Below are 20,715 nucleotides of genomic sequence, written 5' to 3'. Positions count from 1 at the left end.
TTTAAAATAAAAATGTAGAATTCTCCAAATGTAAATTATCAACATGAGTGTGAACTAACTAAATAAGCAAAGTAAAATAAAATACAGTCTGGCGACACATAATAATACATTTAATAGTACATTGATTTCTATTCATCTTCATTTATTTTAACTAAATAAACTATAATCACCACAACTGCTTTTCCGATTACATCTGTACTTTCATTTACTTTTTTAAATAGATAGGTTGGGAAGCGTAACCAGAAGTTTGCCGGTTCAATCCCCGGGCTCTCTGTCCTGGTCGTTGTGTCCTTGGGCAAGACACTTTACCCTACCGCCGGTGTTGACCAGAGGGGCCGATGGCGCGATATGGCTCGCTTCTGTCAGTCTGCCCCAGGGCAGCTGTGGCTACAACTGTAGCTTGCCTCCACCAGTGTGTGAATGGGAGAGTGAAGGAATAGTGGCATTGTAAAGCCCTTTGGGTGCCTTGAAAAGCACTATATAAATCCAATCCATTATTATTATTATTATTATTATTATTATTATTATTATTATGAGGACTGGGATCTGTTAAGGTCTATCACTATGTGTTGGCAGTTTGCAAGAGCAGCAGAGTGAAGGCAGCCAATGCCAAAGGAGTCAGTGAACTGAACTTTAGACTCCAGTTGAGTTGTCTGAGAGGAGAATTTGGAAGAAGCTCCTCGATCTCACAGACAGTCTATCCTATCCATGCATAGAAGAATCTGAGCAGGTCCCGAGGTGCAGATGATTTTTTCCCTACATGTTGGCATTGGCCTCTATAAATTCTCCCCATTTTGAATTCATGCTTTGGAACTGAAACAAAATCAGGAGATTAATGATGCTTTTATATTAAAGCATGCTTAAAGTCAACAGGATAAAAGACAAAACCTCTGAGGTTTACTTTTCTGCAGTGAAAGCTTGGACTTTCAAATCTGTAAGTACAATTTCCTAGATGCTATAACTTTTTTTTTTTTTGGCAGTGCTGTTCTTAACACTTCTAACTTCTAAATACTTCTTTCACCACTAGATGGCCTATGTCAGCTATTTTATAAATTACTGAAATACATTTAGAGGAAGAGACATCGAAGAAAGCGCCATCCCCTCTGTACTTATAGTTCAGCTCTGCACGTCCCTTCTCATTGCTGTAAAAGACCACAGTGTCTGCTTAACATTTTCAAATCTTAAATTTCAATCAGCCAAAGCAAAGATGTGGAGCCTCCAAAACCTGCTTTTCATCATCTGCAGTAAGTATTTTAAAAGAATAAATAAATAAACATATAAAGGTCAAAGGCAAATGTAGATTAAACAGTAGATTTATCTGTTTTACTGTTAAGGAGCAGTATGCAGGACCAGTTATGAAAAGTTAGATGGCTGTCCTGGTCATCTGATTTTTTTTTACAGCTTTAACGTTGCTTCAAATAAAACATAATATTTTCAAAATGTCTTTACAGTTATTCTGAGATGTGTGACCTGTGAAGCAGGGGTGATCCATGTGACTGGATATGTGGGGAGAGAGGTTAATGTTTCCTGCTCTTATGATGAGGGTTATGAATCTTATGAAAAGTACCTGTGTAACAACGACTGTGGTGAAAGTGATCTTCTTATTACCACATCACACTCCATGAAAAACAAATACACAATCCATGATGACAAAACAGCACGAATCTTCACAACAACCATCGCTGATCTTCAATCCACGGATGCTGGGAAATACTGGTGTGGAGTTACCAAAAATTGGAAAGATATCTACACTGAAGTTGAGCTGAAATTAGTACCAGGTAAATAAAGACATGGACAGGATGAATTGTACATTTAAAGTGATTAAAAATTATATAAAGAAAGTTAAACGTACTGCCATTACCAGCTAATTCTGCTGTAGCATCAACATACTGTTTAACTGTAGTTTAACTCAACAGTCACTGGTTGGGTTTAGTTGAATCTTTAATTAAGATCACATTCATTCATCCCACTGATTTAGCCTGAAAGATAAACATCTACAGACCAGTAGCAACAACACTTAAAAAACTGATGAGGAGATAAAATAATAAATGCAAATAGTAAATATATTTAAACCATCATACAAGCACTGCAAGATAGAAAAAAGTCACAACTTTATAAATCTATGTGAAGCATTTGTGAGTAGAATAAAAAAATGATTATAATAGAATGTGCTTAGGTTTACTTACATAATACGGTGTGACTGTAGATTAGAAGAACGGGAAATGATTCATAACTGTGTTTTGTTGGGATGACTTTGTCAACCCCTGTTCAGAGGACTATAGTGGACTTTTGTTGTCAACTAGTTGGTTTAGCTATATGTTCTGGTGTGTAACTGTGTAGAATAAGGAATTTATTGACAGTGGGGGTCTGCCTGTCGAAAATGAGAAGTAAAAGCTGACTGAACAATAGAATTAGTGGAAAACTACTGAAGAGGGGTGGCACAGGGCAGCCCCTCCACTTACTCTATAACGGTGTGTATGAGGGGTGCTCCTCAGATCCACTTGGTGCTTGCTGTGGCTGCATGTAGGGGGATCTCCCAGTGTGCATTGTTAATAAAGCTTTGATGAAAAATACTCCAGCCTCATCTGACCCTTCTTCTCCAGCTGGGATATCAAACAGATCGATGAGGTCAAGAAGAAGTAAACCTCAACAAAACCAAAAAACATTAAAACAATGACTTGAAATATGAAAATTTTATTCCTTATATATAGCCATTTATGGGTGTAACACTTCTTCTGGTGTTGTTTACCTTCTTGACAGACAGCTGCTGTGACACTGTGACCAAAGTTCAAAGTTATGAGGGATACTCTGAGTCCATCAGTTGTCCGTATGAGTCTCAGTACCAGAACAGCCTGAAGTACATCTGCAGAGGAAACCGGCCCTCCACATGTCTGCAGCAGGCACTGATCACCTCTGACACCAAACAAAATGGACGATTCAGACTTGATGATGACAAAGTGTTAGGAACATTCACAGTGACCATTAACAGTTTGACTCATAATGATTCAGGGTCATACCTCTGTGGTGTTCAAGGAAACTCTGACGTGGATGTTTTCTCTGCTGTTGAGCTGGAAGTTGAAGGTGAGAGTTCATAGTAATAGCTCTTTACACCAGCGCCAAGAAGACATTGTTTGCAGTCAAATAGTTTTGTGAAATTTGAATACTTCATGATTAAATAATACCATTTATTTTTTGATCTGACAGAGTGGTGCTGTGTCAAAGCAAAACACATAAATGGTATTGCAGGAAATCTACTACTTTTGCAGTGTCCTTATCCTCCACAACACCGAAATAACAGCAAGTTCCTCTGTAAGGGAGACCAACGCAACAAATGCACAGACATCTCGATGGATCAAAGGGTCACACTGCAAGATGATGCTGCCTCCAGCTCCTTCACAGTGAGGATCAGATACTCAGATGTACATGATACTGGGACATACTGGTGTGGGTCAGACCCACAGTGGAGAGTTGGAAATTACACCAAGATTGAGCTGTCAGTGGGTAAGATGAACATTTTTTGATGCAAATGAAATTAATTGAGTTCCTTCTTTTGGTCCCCACTGTAGAAACAAAGGCTGTGGCTTGTTTAGTTGTGTGCAGTTAGATCAGAAAAAAAATTAGCAATACCATATTTTACACTAAGCACAGACTGTACCAGTCATCTAATTTCTTTTTACAGCTCTAACATTGCTTCAAATAAAACATAATATTTTCACATTGTCTTTATAGTTACTGTGAGATGTGTGACCTGTGATATAGGGGTGAGTAGTAACATATATGCACTTTTTTCAGACCTAAAATCATAAGACCGTCTGACCACTAAATAAATAAATGGTAGGTTAGCATGTGTGTGTGCGTGCGTGTGTGTGTTAATTAAGACCTTGTGGTTTTCATTTTTTACAGAGGACACGCAGTTGAGTTTTTCTACGCAGACCACTATGACAAGATAATGAAGAGACTATGAACGCCACGGCTCATCCCTGCCATCCGACTCTTCCTCTGGTCACACAACATCTGGAAGGCTAAGAATGATCCCACATGCATTGTGATGTCAGTTCTTCATGACCTTAAACCATCATTAAACATAGAACTAGCCATCGATGATGTGCTCGACCACATACTGGATTATGATGATACTGTTAAACTGAGACTGGTCCGCATGATCATGAATTACTCATAGGGAAGCGTAAGATTTAATGTATGCTGTTCAGTATTCATTGTGAATGTGAATTAAATAAAAAGATGTCTTAACATCAACATCTGCGTCATTTGTGCCTCAAACAGATCATGAAAAACACCTTGTATAAAATATATCATGATCCAGCCCATTCTGCAGGGCTGGGTGGTGTAAATAAGCTACGCATAGCAGCGGGAGAGGCAACAGGTGTAACGCCACCACTATTGCAGGTGACACGTTATTTAGAAGGAGATGACACTTACACTCTTCATAAAACTGTGAGGATACACTTTCCCAGAAATAGATTATTGGTGAATGAGATCGACAGACAGTTTCAAGCCGACCTGGTTGATATGCCTGAATATTCAGCAGATAATGATAATGTGAGATACCTGACAACATGTATAGATGTATTCTCAAAGTATGCATGGGTTAGATGTCTCACAAACAAGACAGGGCAGCTGTAGGATATGCTTACTGCGGGAAGGATCCCTATGAAACTACAAACCAGTAAAGGCTTTTATAATACAACCTTTAAACAGCTGATGAAGCAATATAATATCAAGCATTTCTCAACAGCTAGCAGGGTTAAATCTAGCGTTATGGAGAGATTTACCCGAAGCTTCGAGGGTAGAATGTGGAAGTACTTAACATCTGCCAAGTCCCGGAGATACGTAGATGTCATCCTTGATCTCACACAAGCATATAACAAGTCTTATCATAGGTCTATCCAAATGGCACCAGCAGAGGTGAATAACGATAATGAGAAATTGGTCTTTAACACGCTCTAGAAGATGAAGCCTCAGAAGAAAACATGCTTTAAATTTAATTTTCGTGACACTGTACGAATATCAAAACTGAGAGTCGTGTTTCGAAAAGGGTATGAGCAGACCTACACCGATGAGATCTTTACCGTGAAGGAACGCATAGGGAGACAGCCACCAGTGTACAGACTAGCGGACCTTGCAGGAGAGGTATTGAAAGGAACATTTTATGAGCCTGAGATACAATGTGTGATTATTGATAAAAACAGAGTGTGAAAAAAAAGTGGGGCAGAAAAAGCTGGTGCTAGTGAAATGGTTAGGATGGCCCCCCTGCTTTAATTCGTGGATTCCATAAAAAGACATCATCGGTGTGTGATTAGCCCAGATGACCCGTCTCTGCATACTTTTATTCCCCGCTGGGCAGAGACAGAGGAAGAAAGGGTGAATAAAAAGAACAACATCGCCGGCTTTTATGTGACCCTCTTCTTGAATGCTTTGGGACATGTTTATCCAGTCAACAAGATATCTAATTTTAGAACAAAGCTAGCAAAACCTATTGTTTTGAATGAGCCATATGAGGTGGGCGTTATAGAGTTTCAGTGCCCTATCACGACCACATTCAAACTTGTTGTGGGTATTGTTTGTTGTATACAAATGTTTACCTTTCTTTAACAGTGTCTCGTCGTATGGCTTGTGGGATAGTCTTGAACGAGCAGAGCCGCTACTGTTCTACGTGACTGACAATAAACTCTAATTCATCATCACCGATAGATTCATCATTCTGCATCATTTGAGCTATTTCATCAAGAAACAGATCTGTATTGTACTCATCTTCAGCATTTAAAACAGGCTGTACATCAGAAGCCAGGGATGGGCTTCTCAAAACGACGTTCAAAACACTGCCCGGTTGAGACCCAGACACAGCCCTGTCTATTACATTGGCTAAGAAATCTCTTACTCTGCCCAGTGCCAGTTCTGGATTAGTAACACTTATGTCTCTAAAATCAATATTCTTATGCAATTCTCAGGCGTTAAAATCAGGTATCAGGTACATTTGGCTATTATTTCAGTCCACTGATTAAATGCCTCAAAGTCAAACCATCTAACTGGCCTAGCGGTACCATTATTGTGTTTGAATAATTTATTAGGTAGGGCTTTAAAAGTCAGACATTCAAAATTCTGGTACAGATGTTAAAGTCCATATTCTGGAGTGATTTAGCCTTGCCTAAAATCCAGGTATTTTATAGGACATTAAGAAAGGATTGCCTGCATCCAAATTCAGCCAACACTGTCGCCAATTGCCTGCATTGGAGTTAGGCATGCAATGTAGGCAGTGGCTAAAAAGACAGCTATGGCTGGACATTGTGATCTGTAGTGAGAGTAGGGGCCAGGTGGATGGAAGAAAGCCTAGAGAGGTGTAGGTATACTCTGAGGAGAAAAATACATGTGCGTGAAGGAGCTGGAGATATATATGACAGTAAAGATGCAAAGTGTAGGGCTAGTGATAGTAGATCAGTTTAAGAACATGGAGTGAACCATACAAAGCAAGAAAGTCCAAAAGAGAGGTGAAGTTACAGTATAGGCAGGATGGAGTGGCTGCACACGTGTCAAGTGTGATTTGTGACAGAAGAACAGCAGCTATAATGAATATTAAGGTTCACAACACAGTGAGGCATGCTGTGATGTAAGACTTGGAGACGTGGCACTGACAAAAAGACAAAGTGACCACAATGGAAAGGATTGGAAATGAGTAGGTCAAAGGGACAATTCAGGCTGAGGAGTCTAATGGATAGAGGTAGACAGGCAAGGCTGACATTGCTTGAACAGAAGAGCTGAAAAGGTGCAGAAGTGCAGAAGAGGGATGGTGGATATATTGGATAAAGGATGTGGAAACTGGAGCTACCAAACATTAAGTGTTTTTATTGAAAATCTGAAAACACCCTGGGAAATGTGTGCAGCAATAATAATTGTTTTATTAGTCTTTCTATAGTCAACTGAATACATTATACCTAATACAAAAATCAACATTACATGTGTTAACAGATTTTGTATTTATAAGAAAATGTTATTAAAACAACACCTTTCTCAACACATTTATGTTGTTTTACCTTAAGTAATGCACCGTGACGCAGAATTCTAAACATTTAGTATCACAAGTAGCAGCTGAACATCATAAAATATATTGTAAGCATATTGCTTACTTTATTTAAATAAATGTTATGTGTTTATTTTTACGTGTGTATATGTGACAACCATTTTTATTTTATTTTATATATACATTTTTTGTACAATGCATTGCAGTAATTTACTTGTTTTGTTTTCAATACAAACTTTATCAGCTTGAAAATAATTTTTATTATTGGTAGACGTTCTGAAATCTACCAATAATGAACTGCAGTTTGACCCTCCATCAAGTCTTTTATGCAAATATCGACATGTGTGTTATTCACAGAAACCTCAGAATCTCAGCTAAAAGCTAATATAAACCAACACGACGAATGTACGCTGACAGTCTGAGGAGGTTTTTGGACATTTGCAAACTAAAAGACATTTTTCAAATTGAAAAGAAAAAAAACTGAATTCTATGGTGGTTCTGAGTGTAAGCATTGTTTTGTATGGTAATGTAGTGTTTCATGTTCTTTTTTAATTCAAGTTTAGTGAAAATAACTCAGCTTGTCTCCATTTTATATGCTCAGATGATGCCTATGCTCTCCAAAGATTGATTGTACATATCATTGTATAATTTTCAATAAGAAATGGAGAAAAGTTATTATCACTGTATTAATTTTATAGGTAATATAAAAAGTCAGTTGAATAGTCAAATGTCTATTATGCAGAAAATTACTTAAGCAGTACTTACTTAGCTACGATACTTAAAATTATTTAAAGTACAATTTGGGTTTCTTGTTGAGGATTCTTTTCTTCTGAGACAAAAGTGGGATGTTGCCTTAATTCAATCTTTAAGTATTTATTTGTCTCAAGCAGTTTTCCCTCAGTCAAAAAAACATAGTTTGTAAGCAGTTAGCTGTACCCAGCTTCCTGAAAGAGAATTTATCATTACACCGGATTATATATTGAATTGTGCTTCAATGTAATTCATCAAAACTGCTGGAGAGAGGCCTTGGTTTAGACTTGGCGTTCCCTCGTTCGTGGACAGGCTGGTCACAACCTCTTCTCACTCCTCTTTCCACTGGTCAGACGAGGTCACATCTGGATTAGGAACCTGCCTCTCCTATTTCTTTATAATGACTTTTACCCCATTTATGTGTCCCCATCTCTGCACTCACTCCAACCTTCACCCTGATTTCACTTCTTCACATCTGTGGTCAAGCCAACCTTCACCCTGGTTTCAATTCCCCATCTCTGTGCTGGTCTTCGCTCTGGTCTGCACAAACAACATCTAAATATACTCTGGCATGGTGGTGGTCAGATGTATTTATGCTAGCCTTTGTTTTCTAATACACTTTAGTCTTTAATCTTGTTGTCTGCAAACTGCATGCAAGTATAGGGTACTTGCGTCTTAATGGCTGGTTTTACATCATAAATGTTTCACTGTTTCCTGCAAAAACCTGACTTGTTGCCCGCAAAATGCACGTAAGTACAGGGTACTTGAGCCTTATTCAGGGGTCGTGTTATGAGGTGTTACCGTTTCCACTAGAGCAATGGCAAAAAAACAAAATGTCCTCCACATTTAGATCATCTTGGCTGCTAGATCTAGTTGCTCTAAGAAAACAGCAATGTGACCAGGCTGGAACTGTGTGCTGTGCTTGCCCAGTTCACAATAATACTGCAGAGAGTTGACTAAGAATATCTGTAATATCATCTGGTTGGGTTATTGTGAGAAAGACCCTGCTGTCTTGGCCCTACTTTCCTGCAAAAATCCCCTGAATTCTGGCCCACGCAGCCCACAACAAGAGACAGAGTATTCTATTAAAGAAAACCCACTGCTATAAACATTTTTGTTTTAAAAAAAAGTTGGTAAGAGAAACAAAAAGTAACAAAAGTGTTGTGAGAACAAGTATATTTCCACAATAGGAGTTAGAATAAATATTTGGCTTTGGTTATAGTAATGGCTTTATGGTTACTTTAACTAAAAGTAAATGTAAGCCAATATGTCAAAACATGTTTTGCTGTTATGTCCTTGAAAGTTTGTTATGTTCATTTTTTTGAGGAAGTGTCCACTGTTTTCTGTTTTGGTTTCTATTTTTCAGATTCAACACTGTGTGTGGTTTACACAATACCCTCTGTGCTGCTACTGATGAGTGTTAGTTATTTATTCTTTATAAGTTCTATAAACAACTTATAATGTTCCAGGGTTAAAGGTATCATATATACTCACAGACCTTTACACAATAATGTGTAAGTTAAAATAACCACATGTATTTTTGTATGTTTTCAGCAACTGAGGTCACTGTGAGCAAATTAACCCCAAGTCAAACACCTCAGAGTAGGTGATGGGTGCAGCAAGAAGTGGAAGAAAACTGAAGTCCTAAGTCTTAATAGGGTAGTGGGCCTACAACACATTTAATTATGAATATATGGGATACAAGAAAACTTGATTTGCTGTTAGTTGTGTTTAATATGCAAATTTTGTTCAGCATGTGGCACAGCTGGATGCTCATTATATCTCCTATTTTTATTAAATATCTGCACATTTTTCTTTTTAACACTGAGGAATGAAACTCCAACTTGACTCACTGGCAGAGGTTTGCAACTGTAAGTCAATAATCCTACTTTGCCTGCAGTGATATGTAGGGGAGGGAAATCCAAAATGTGTCCATCAGTAATCAAGGTCCCTGCAGCATGCACTGTTCATTGGTCTGTGTTTTCTTTGTTGAGCAGTTATATGCAGTTATTCAAACCCATCCAGCCCTTTCCTCTAAAACAACTTCCTTCCTTTTTACTGGATATTGTGTCACAGTGAGCCTCCTGCTGGTGTTAGTGCAACACTGAATACAGTGTTTATAGTGCAATATTTGAAATAAATGTAGACTTCAGATTGCATCACCCAATAATTGGTATTGTGTTGGTTTCTTATATGTTAATTATAAAGCTTGTTATTAAATTTACTAACTTTATGAAATGATGACGTAAATGACAGAGGATGGAGTATACCAAAGAAATTGTAGGTATATTAGTAAGAGTAATTTTCTGGGATGAACATTTATTGACTTCCGGATGACAAAAAAAAGATGTAGATAAAAGACAAAGGATGTTCCCCTTTTTAATAAATAAGTATAGACAAATATTATAGATATCTCTATTAAATTTGAAAAATGACTTTAGTTGAAAACATAGACCCTAAAATATATAAAATTACCTAGCACAGTGTTTACACTCATTCTTAACTGTCAGCATGTTACTTTAATAGAAAGTCAATCAATAAAACGTATCTAATTGTGACAAAAAAGATTGCAGATTTTCCTCAGTGCTGCAACATTTGAATATAATTGACTCTTATTTTTTTGTCCACCAAAGGGTATGAATATGTAATCCTTTTTCGTTTTTATGTTTGCTTGTTTGTCCGTATGTCTTGTTTTTTAACATATCATATTCAAATTTTGCATGATGGTAGATACCAATAAACACGCAACTTTTTTCATTCAAATTTTTGCACAATATTTCTGGACATCAGGTGATTAAATGTCAATAATTGAATGTTGGATGGGTGTGAGGGCAGATGTCATCTCAGAAGATCTAACACCCAGAAAGAGAGGGGGAGAGAGGGGGAGAACGGATGACCAGGTGATAAATGTTTTATGGAGAGCAGAAAAGTGGTTCTCCCCTTTGTCTTCTGCAAGGTGAGTAGTGTGGAAGATTTTTACTTCTTCACTCTAGATACTGTAGTTGCTGTGAAAAAGAGCCTCAAATCAGAAGTACTTGACTCCCTGGTATAACTCTCAAATGTGCACCTTAAAACAGATAACTCATAAGCTGGAGAGGAAATGCGGTCTCACTGGTGGATGAAAGAGTGAAAAAGTGTGCCATCCTATGATATGATATTATCACAATACTCCACTCATGATATATTATTCCAATTTTTAACATTTTCTGATATGCTGAGCAACCTCCCTGTTCTGTATTCTCCCTGTATTCTGATGACCAGAATACACCCAGCTGGCAAGCAAGTTAGTCAAGTCTCCTCAAATTGTGCACACTGACAAAGACTCATTTTCACTGCTGGAAACACGCTGGCAATCTGTCTGAATTTATAGTATTTGTTGCATTTTTTAGAGAGTGAAAATCTCTCTAAAAGTCATTGCAACCAGTCCAAGTTAGTTGTGCGTCTCTGTCAGAAGATCTGTCCAATCACCTTGTAAGAAAAAGTGGTGATCCACTGGACAACCATTTCATCACCACAACTTGCAATCGGTTGGAGAATAGGAAAAAATTTAGTACAGTCACAAGCCAGACACAATTTTTGTTGTTTTTTTTGTTTTATTTTTTTGTCCTTCAGGTGAAAGGAGATTCAGGGCCTAGTTTTACTTCAGTGTGACAGAGCAATAGCCTGCTTTGAATTAGGAGGTAAGTTTGGAAATACAAGTGTGTTGGATGCCTTTTTGGTTGAGCTGACATAATCAATATAATCAATATAAGTTTGCTCGCCAAACATTATTTCAGGAGGTGCATGAGATAAGCCCTCTTGTTTTCATTATTCCAAGAGAATTTTTAATTTAAAAAAAAGAATATATATATATATATATATATATCGGTATTTGGTGTCCCTGTATCAATATAATATCACCACAGAAAATATCACAATATTATACTGTATAAAAATTTCCCCACCCCTACTAAATATAGTTAAATACTATTATTTAACTCTTTTGATTCAAGACTTTTCATTTATAGCACTTCTTTCACCACTAGATGTCATATGTCAGCTATTTTACAAATTATTAAAATACCGTTATATGAACTTCCATCTAAGAATGTTGATGTCCTGATAGTCTAGCTCCACCCCTCCCCTCATATTGCTATGACATGAAATGACCCTAGTGTCTGCACAAGCTTTTCAGTACTGACAATATTTCCTGTTACGTTTCTATTTCGATGAACAAAGATGTGGAGCATTCAAAATCTGCTGTTCATCTTCTGCAGTAAGTAATTTAAATACGTAAACAGATAAAGATTAAAGTCAGCTGTATACTAACAAATAAATGTATGTTTTAGTATTAAGCAACAGTAAGTGAAGCTCTGTATTGGTCATATTTCTTTAAACAGCACTAAATTAGTTAGTAAGAAAGCTGACCTGACAAAGTAAAACATGATCTTTTCACATTATATTTTGTCTTCTTAGTTTCTCTGAGATGTCTGACCAGTGCAGTGGGGATGATCCATGTGACTGGATATGTGGGGAGAGAGGTTAATGTCTCTTGCTCCTATGATCAGAGTTATGAGTCTCATGAGAAGTACCTATGTAAGGACAGCTGTGGCAGCGATGATGTTCTTATTACAACATCACAAGCAAGAAAAACCAAATACTCAATTTATGATGACAACAGCGCACGAATCTTCACAACAACTGTGTTTGATCTTCAATCTACGGATGCTGGAAAATACTGGTGTGGGGTGACGATAAGACGACGAACAGACATCTACACTGAAGTCAAGCTGAAATTAGTACAAGGTAAAAAAAAAAAAAAAAAAAAGTGGCTTTGCAAAAGTCAATTATAGATTGATAGTGAGAAGATACCATAACAAATAAAATTAAAGGTAAGGACTTCAGTTTCAGGCTAATAAAAGTTTGTATTTCTTTAAATATACGGATATACAGACACAGCAGTGTAGTGTACTTTAATGGTCCGGCATTTCACTACATGTCGTACTGTCTACGATTATGTGTGTGACAAATAAAATTTGAATTTCTTTAAACAGTGGTATGTGAGTGCAGGACTATCTGGAATTTTTGCTGCAAAATTGACCTTCTGTAAAACTGCACTTTAACTTGGAAAAAACACTTAAGTCTTATATGTAATAGTTTTCTGGCTGTAACGTATCTTCTGGTGTTGTTTATTGTTTACCTTCTTGACAGACAGATGCTGTGACACTGAGACCAAAGTTCAAAGTTATGAGGGATACTCTGAGTCTGTCAGTTGTCCGTATGAGTCTCAGTACCAGAACAGCCTGAAGTACATCTGCAGAGGAAACCAGCCCTCCACATGTCTGCAGCAGGCACTGATCACCTCTGACACCAAACAAAATGGGCGATTCAGACTTGATGATGACAAAATGTTAGGAACATTCACAGTGACCATTAACAGTTTGACTCGTAATGATTCAGGGTCATACCTCTGTGGTGTTCAAAGAAACTCTGAGCTGGATGTTTTCTCTGCTGTTGAGCTGGAAGTTGAAGGTAAAAAAATCACAGTGATAGCTCTTTACACCAGCACCAAGAAGACATTATTTGCTGTCAAATAGTCTCTAAGAAACTTAAATATTTGATTATTCGAAAATAATGTTTCTCTTTCAATCTGACAGAGTGGTGCTGTGTCAACTCAACTAAAATGAATGGTACTGCAGGAAATCCACTAACTTTGCAGTGTCCTTATCCTCCACAACACTGGGATAACAGGAAGTTCCTATGTAAGGGAGACCACCGCAACAAATGCACAGACATGGTGACGAGTCGAAGCAGGTTCACACTGCAAGATGATGCTGCTTCCAGCTCTTTCACAGTGAGGGTCACAGAACTGGAAGCAGCTGATGCTGGGACATACTGGTGTGGGTCAGACTCACAGTGGAGAGTTGGAAACTACACCAAGATTGAGCTGTCAGGTATGCTGGACACTTTTGTATAAGATAATACAATTTAAGCCACGCGTTTGTTTTATGTCAGTTCATGTTTTAGGTCAGTTCCGCTATCTGAAGAGTGCAGTAAAACTAAAACTGTCAATATGATGTTTACACTCACCACAAAAAATAGCGGCACAAAAAATAGAACTACTGGGAGGCTCACTTACCACAGGTGGTCTGAGTCTACAAAAGTATTTTTGTCCTTCTAAGCAGTCATATTCTAACTTCCACTATACAATCAATCCTCGCATTTGTAATAAAACTTAGTTGTAACAACCCCATAAATGGCTTATTTCATGTAAATTTCGTTCAAATCTGAACAATTTGCATATTTAAGTGAAAACGCTACATCCAGATGAACAGAATCAACTTTTGGAGATTTACTTTCCTGGATGATTGAGAATGCATCAAGACGATCTAACTGTATTCTATTACAGTTACCATTTAAATGGATGGTAATCAGAATACAGTTACTTTGTTGAAATAAATAGAATACACGGCAGTCATTTCCTGTGTCATATGTTAGGCTAGCCCCTCTCTATGCCTTCTCCAAATTTGGTGACTAAATGCAGTCGGGGGTAGGTTTAACTCAGTTGGCTAAGCATGTAGTCATACATTGCATGGCTGAGAACAGGTGGCCTGGGTTTGAGTACGACCCACGCCTCTTTTCTTTTTAAAAATTTAAGCTCAATTTCCATCGGGGATTAATACAGTTTCTCTGATTCGGATTGCTGGAAACCCAAACAAAACACCCAATAAGAGGCTCTAAATTAAACATCCTGTTAATGTTGGTGGTGTAAGTTACACAATGGACCCAGAGCCAGCAGTGCATGGGCAGGAATGCACTTCCAACACCACTACATAAGAAGAATGGGATGGGCAAAACTTCAGTACCGTCGATGTGCTATGCTGTGTGATTTTTATTACTATTAATGAAGGGTACTCGCCACCAAGCTAACATTGTTAGCTGAGGTTAGTTCATAGACTGCAGACTGTTAGGAAGCTTCTCAAAGTTAAGCACTTTGGCAAAATTCGCTGTTTCTGTCACGGTTTGTGGGGCAAGCTGTGTTGAGGTATGAATGAAGGACCCAAAGTGCAGGCACTGGCTGAGATGTGAGTGAGCTTTATTTAAGGAGACTGACATACAACCAAAAGAAAGGGCGCGAGAAAGAGAACTAAGAAATAATCTAAACTGGGAAAGCTAAGAACTAAACAACAAACCTCAATACGAGGGTATGGAGAGCAGAGGTAACACGAAGAACGACAAGGAGGGAGAACAGCATGGAGGGATACAGAGTGACTCAGGGAAACAACACAGATGGACCAGAAACAAGCACAAGAGGACACACACTATAAATAACAAGGAAACTGCACAAAGGAGGGAGACACAGCTGAACCTAATTGACATGACGAGACAGGAAGGACGCAAACTAAATACACTGACACCAAATAAAACAGGAAACATACACTGACAGAACTCAGAGACATGAAACTGACAGAGCAGAGGGAACACTGACTGGACACTAAACCAAGGAAGAACAGAAACCAAAACCAAAAAAGGAAAGTCTCAAACAGAATACCTAATAATAATAAGAAGAAACACAAAACGCTGCCTCAAAAGACCCAGGACCATGACAGTTTCATAATGTCTAATAAGCTTCATACAGTTAAGCGCAATCACTACATGACAGAAACACAATCTAATCTCTCTTAAATCAGGTTCGATCCTTGGCTGCATGCCAAATATCCTTGGGCAAGATACTGAACCCCAAATTGCTCTCCGATGCATGCATTGGAGTGTGAATGTGTGCTGGTATTAAATAGAAAGCATTTAATCATAGAAAATAGTGCTGGTGTGAATGGGTGAGTAGAAAAGGCCAACGCCTCCTTACCCAGACAATATGGAACAGACTGCACACAGCCAGTATCTTGTCTCATAGTGTTGTTTGCACTGGTGGCAGCAAAATGTGCACTTGAGCCTTAACATGTGGAGGAACATCATGTTCATCAATCAGTGCAGATTCTGCTTTCGGGACTCGGGTCATATGGTTAAGCTATGGAGAAGATATAGAGAACATTATAGTAATTGCTGCACACTTAGGGTAAAAGGTTTTGGTGGAGGCAGTGTGATGGTGTGTGCAGACTTCTGTCATCATTGGAGGAGAATATAATCCACATGCTATAACTTGTTTTGACTAGCCACATATTAAAGACAGTAAAGCATTCTTTTTATATAAAAGAATGTATAACATTTGTTTTGTTGAAATTATTTTAATCAGTAAGTCATATCTGATGAAATGTCATCTTTTACTAGCCATTCTGTAAAAAAAAATAGAAAAAACAAAGTCTGTCTTGAAATGAATGTGGTAACAACACTAAGAGTGTTTTTCTCTTACAGTCTTTTTGCAGCACACCAGAAAAATCCCAGGTAAAGCTATTATAGAAAATATAAACTGCATATGTGTTTCTGTTAGTGTGCATGCCAGCTGAGAAATGTTGTGAGAACAAGTACCTTTTCACATTTGGGTCATGGACAAAGTCTATGTCACACCGATATGTTGAAACATCTGTGGGTTTGTGTTATGTTAAAATACACATAACTATTAACGAAAAGAAAAGTGAACATGAAAGCATAATGAAGGGCCACATTTCTGCTCTTAAGTTATTATCGTATTTTTCGGACCATAAGGCGCACCAGATTATAACAGTCAGATAAGTCAAACTTTACTCAACTCATTTTTTGTACTTTCTCGGTAAAGCAGCAACACTGCTTTACTTCTTCTTTATTACAGAAGAAAGAATTTAGACAGATTTTGACTCTCAGTGATGCCGCAGTGTTCGTTTGACTTTTGGACCTGAAGTGGAGTTTAGTCCCGGATTACTCCGCGAAGCTCCTAACTACGGTGTCCGTAAAGTTCAGACAATCCATCAATTGGTGCGGCTTCGTAGCTTACGAAAGTCGTACTACAACATTTTTTGACAGATTTTTGAGCGCTGTGTACCACATAAAATTGGTTCAAGGTCAGTAAGCACAACCAAAATTCATACATAAAGCGCACCAGATTATTAAGCGATTTTTGAGAAAATTAAAGGATTTTAAGTGTGCCTTACAGCCTGAAAAATATGGTAAGTGTTTTGGAAAGTGTTTCTTTTTATTGTCTTCTCTTTTGGTTTCTGTTTTTCAGATGCAGCACTCTATGTGGTTTACACTGTACCTCCTGTCCTGCTACTGATGTGTCTCCTAGTTACGATTTATAAGAACAGATGCTCAAGAGTTAATGGTATCTTTTACAGTCATGTACACATGGACATGCTTGCACTCAAATATAGATGCAAATATAGATGCAAATGAAGTACAACCACTATGTACTATGTATATACTATGTATTTTCAGAAGCCGATGACACCATGAGCAGAAATACACCCAAGGAAAAAAACATAGAGGAAGTGATGGGGGCTGCAGAAAGTGGAGTAAGAAAACTAAAGTGTAAAGCATTATCTGAGTTTTATGCATAAAATATAAAAATATAAAAGAATTTGGTACAATTGGAATTTGTAATTATGTGTACATTGTTATTTTTGATGCTGACACAATGATAGCAACTTGATGTCGGAATGCAGATAAAGGTCCTGCTACAGCTATGAACAGCCTCACACAGGTTGTAGTGTGGCTACAATGGTGGAATAACTCAAGGGCAGTGAGATGACTAAGATTGCAATTGGAAATTGAATCATTTCTTTGAATGGAGTTTCTTCTTTTTTCTCAATTTTTTTTTATTTGCTTTACGTCTTTTATATTATGCGCATATTATGCCACCATCTAACACAAATGAATAACAGAAAAAAATATGTTATATGCTGTAACTCTGCAGCAGAACAAACTGTTGCAATTTGTCACAGCTTAGGTGATTGTATAAATCAAGGTTTCTCTGAGCTTTCATGGCTGGGTGCTAATTACGCAACAGAAAGCAGCTACTCTGCCTATAGTGTTAGAGTAGAAAAAACACTTTTCCAACATATGTCCATCATAACCCAGATCTGTGCAGCTTGTGGGGTGACTAAACTCATGTATTGGCTGGACTTAAACAACCAAAGATATAGAATTCATGTGGTGCTGATAATGTAAGTATTCATGTTTTAGAATCTGTTTCTTTGCAACAACTCTATTTTTAATATTGTTGTTTTGTTCTCCCAGTCTTCTAAACAAATGACATTTATAACTTGTAGTTGTATTTTCTTCAGTTTTCATATGTCTGGAGTCTGGACAGGCACATATGTACACTGCAACTTGTCTCACTGGTGAAAGCATGAGGCTATTTTGGCTACAGAGCCAGTGTAGACAACATTTTTTTCAAAATGTTTCCATAACAACACAGATTTCTGCAACATGTGTCATTAATTGTTCTGTTTATTGTGTGTTGATTCATCTTTAGATTTATAAAAATCAAGAAGTTGTGATGACATACGTACAGCAAAAAGTCTGCAAAGATGGAGGTGGAGAGGAAGGCGTCTATGAAATCATGACCGCAAACGCAACAGAAGACATCTACTGTAATGGAAACTTCCATAAAGCCAACAGAAGATAAAAGAGTTTGTATCTGTGATCCATATCTTTTCTTTCATTAATATTGCTTAAAGTGTTCATAAAAATATTTGCTCTTTTTATATAAACTGTGGAAACCCCTAAATTTAAATGATCAACATGAGTGTAACATGAAAAAAATCTATTTCTGGTCACAATATGTCAGTTTTTGGTTGGTTGGTTGGTTTGTTCGTTCGTTCGTATGGTAATGCTGTTTACTTAAGATGTGCAAAAAAACGTACTGATCAGATGTGTTTTTCATTAGAACATACGTTTTTGCCGTAATCAGCAAACTCATGGCAATATATTCTTGAGATATTCAAAAAGAAAATAAAACATTTCAAAAGAAAATACACAGAAACATCCGCAAAACTGCTGACTCGGTCGGTTATTCAAACCAGCCCAGTCTTTTCTATTGAAGCATGATGACAGGAGCTTTGATCTTCTTCTGAGGAGACCAGATTTTTGTCCTCCTTCAAAAGTTATACTGTCAGTGTCAGTTCTTAGAGTGTGGCACTGACCCCTGCAAGTGATGTGTTAGTGTAACACTGAATACAGTAATTATGGTGCATAGATATACTGGACAAGACATCAGATTGTATCACTCATTAATTTGAAATGGACTGGTCTTCGTGTATGTTAATTGCAAAACTTGCTTTTTAATTTACTATTTTATACTGTTTTTCATACTGTCAATGTTTTGTATACCTATGATATGACAGAGGATGGAGTGTGGCAGAGAAGTTATAAATATATTAATAAGAACATGTACAACATAAATTGTTGTTTACAAAGCAAATTGTTTAAAGTTCCTATTTTTCAGGATAACCATTTTTGACTTTCCAGATGTATGCTTATTTTATTAAAGACCTGTCACATGATGTTAACAAAAAAACGGTTGCTGTCCACACTTAGTGGCTTTGTTTCTCTTTTCAACAAAATAATTAAAGGAATGCTCAAAAAAATCAAAGGAACACATCTGATTGATTTATCTTATTTTAAGTATTTGTTTATTGGGGGGGGGCTGTAGCTCAAGTTAGAGTGTGCATTTGTGCCCCATTTTAGTTATGGATTCAACAAGGTTTTGCAACACCTCACTAGCACAGGCCTCAGATGGAATTTAAACACCAAGTACAATAAATGAAGGAAACTCCCATTGTGAATAAAAAGATTTGCAATTAATAAAAATTCTCTCTAAGTAAAGATTGCATGAACTTTTTTAACACTGTGCTGTAGCCAACCTTGAAGACACAAGCAGATTCCACCTCCCCTCACTTTTTCTGAAACCTCCAAATTGCAGCCTGCTCACAGTAGTCGAGCAGTTATGAACCAAGGACGTGTTCACCCAGCCAGGTGAAACACAGGGTTGCAGATCTGGAAAAAATCCTGTTTATTCTGTTGAAGCACAGCAGTTCATCCCTCTTACTGACAAGAGATCAGGCATTTTCCAGGTAAACTGAAGGGAGATTAGAATCCCCGCTGATGGAGTTTAATGAGTGTTCCAAATTGCTGCCCTCATCAGTGTCTCCTCCTGATCCCATGAGAGCTGATGCTTCTTTGTAAGAGTTCTGCAAAACTCTCCTGGTGGATTAAGGAGTGAAAAAGTGTGTCACCCCACGAAATGATATTATCACAATACTTCACTCATGATATATTATTCTAATTTTTAACATTTTGTGATATCCTGAGAAGCCTCCCTATGCTATGGGAATATGACCAGAATACATCCAGCTGGAAGCCAAGTTAGTCAAGTCTTCTCAAATTGTGCACACTGACAAAGACTAATTTTTATCTGCTGGAAACACATTGGCAATATGCCTGGATTTATAGTATTTGTTTCATTTTTTTAGAATGAAAATCTCTCTAAAAGTGAATGCAATGAGTCCAAGTTAGTTATGTGCCTCTGTCAGAAGATCTGTCCAATCACCTTGTATTAAAAAGTGGACACTGAGTGTGCAACACTCTCAAACTCTGGGCAACTATTTCGCCACCACAACTTGAAATTGATTACAAAATAGGAAAAAAAAATAGTACAATCACAAGGCAGACACATGTTTTTGTTTTAGTTTTTTTGTTGTTCAGATGAAAGGAGATCCAGGGCCTAGTTTTATTTTAGTGTGACAGAGCAATAGCTTGCTTTGAGTTAGGAGGTAAGTTTGGCAAGACAAGTGTGTTGGATGCCTTTTTGATTGAACTGATATAATCTGTTTGCTCACCAAACATTATTTCAGGGGGTGCATGAGATGAGCCCTACATTATTCCAAGAGAATTTTTAATTAAAAAATAAATAAATAAATTATATAAATTATATATATACATATATATATATATATATATATATATATATATATATATATATATATATATATATATATATACATATATATATATATATA

At 37.3% G+C, this 20,715-nt stretch overlaps 1 protein-coding gene across 1 annotated transcript; it reads left to right on the top strand.

Moving 5' to 3' along the window:
- The first annotated feature begins 1,134 nt into the window (after positions 1-1,134).
- LOC309708794 (polymeric immunoglobulin receptor-like) lies at positions 1,135-18,470 on the top strand. The gene is made up of 14 exons (XM_082537083.1): positions 1,135-1,244; positions 1,452-1,778; positions 2,761-3,081; positions 3,205-3,501; positions 3,730-3,761; positions 4,969-5,151; positions 5,970-5,982; positions 12,242-12,571; positions 12,977-13,297; positions 13,423-13,719; positions 16,136-16,165; positions 16,923-17,018; positions 17,132-17,208; positions 18,171-18,470. Exons 1-14 carry the CDS (start codon positions 1,208-1,210, stop codon positions 18,321-18,323), a joined length of 2,514 nt encoding a protein of 837 aa, XP_082393209.1. The 5' UTR covers positions 1,135-1,207; the 3' UTR covers positions 18,324-18,470.
- Positions 18,471-20,715: the final 2,245 nt, after the last annotated feature.

The sequence above is a fragment of the Aulonocara stuartgranti genome (assembly GCF_965226115.1).
Source record: "Aulonocara stuartgranti genome assembly, chromosome: 6".
NCBI classification, from domain to species: domain Eukaryota; kingdom Metazoa; phylum Chordata; class Actinopteri; order Cichliformes; family Cichlidae; genus Aulonocara; species Aulonocara stuartgranti.
Note: the sequence above shows the minus strand (reverse complement) of the source record. Positions and strands in the feature narration are given on the sequence as shown.

Coding starts and splice junctions, on each gene's coding strand:
- LOC309708794 (XM_082537083.1), top strand. CDS start 1,208: ATGTGGAGCCTCCAAAACCTGCTTTTCATCATCTGCA. Junction 13,720..16,135: donor CACCAAGATTGAGCTGTCAG/GTATGCTGGACA, acceptor TTTCTCTTACAG/TCTTTTTGCAGCACACCAGA. Junction 17,019..17,131: donor CAGATGCTCAAGAGTTAATG/GTATCTTTTACA, acceptor ATGTATTTTCAG/AAGCCGATGACACCATGAGC.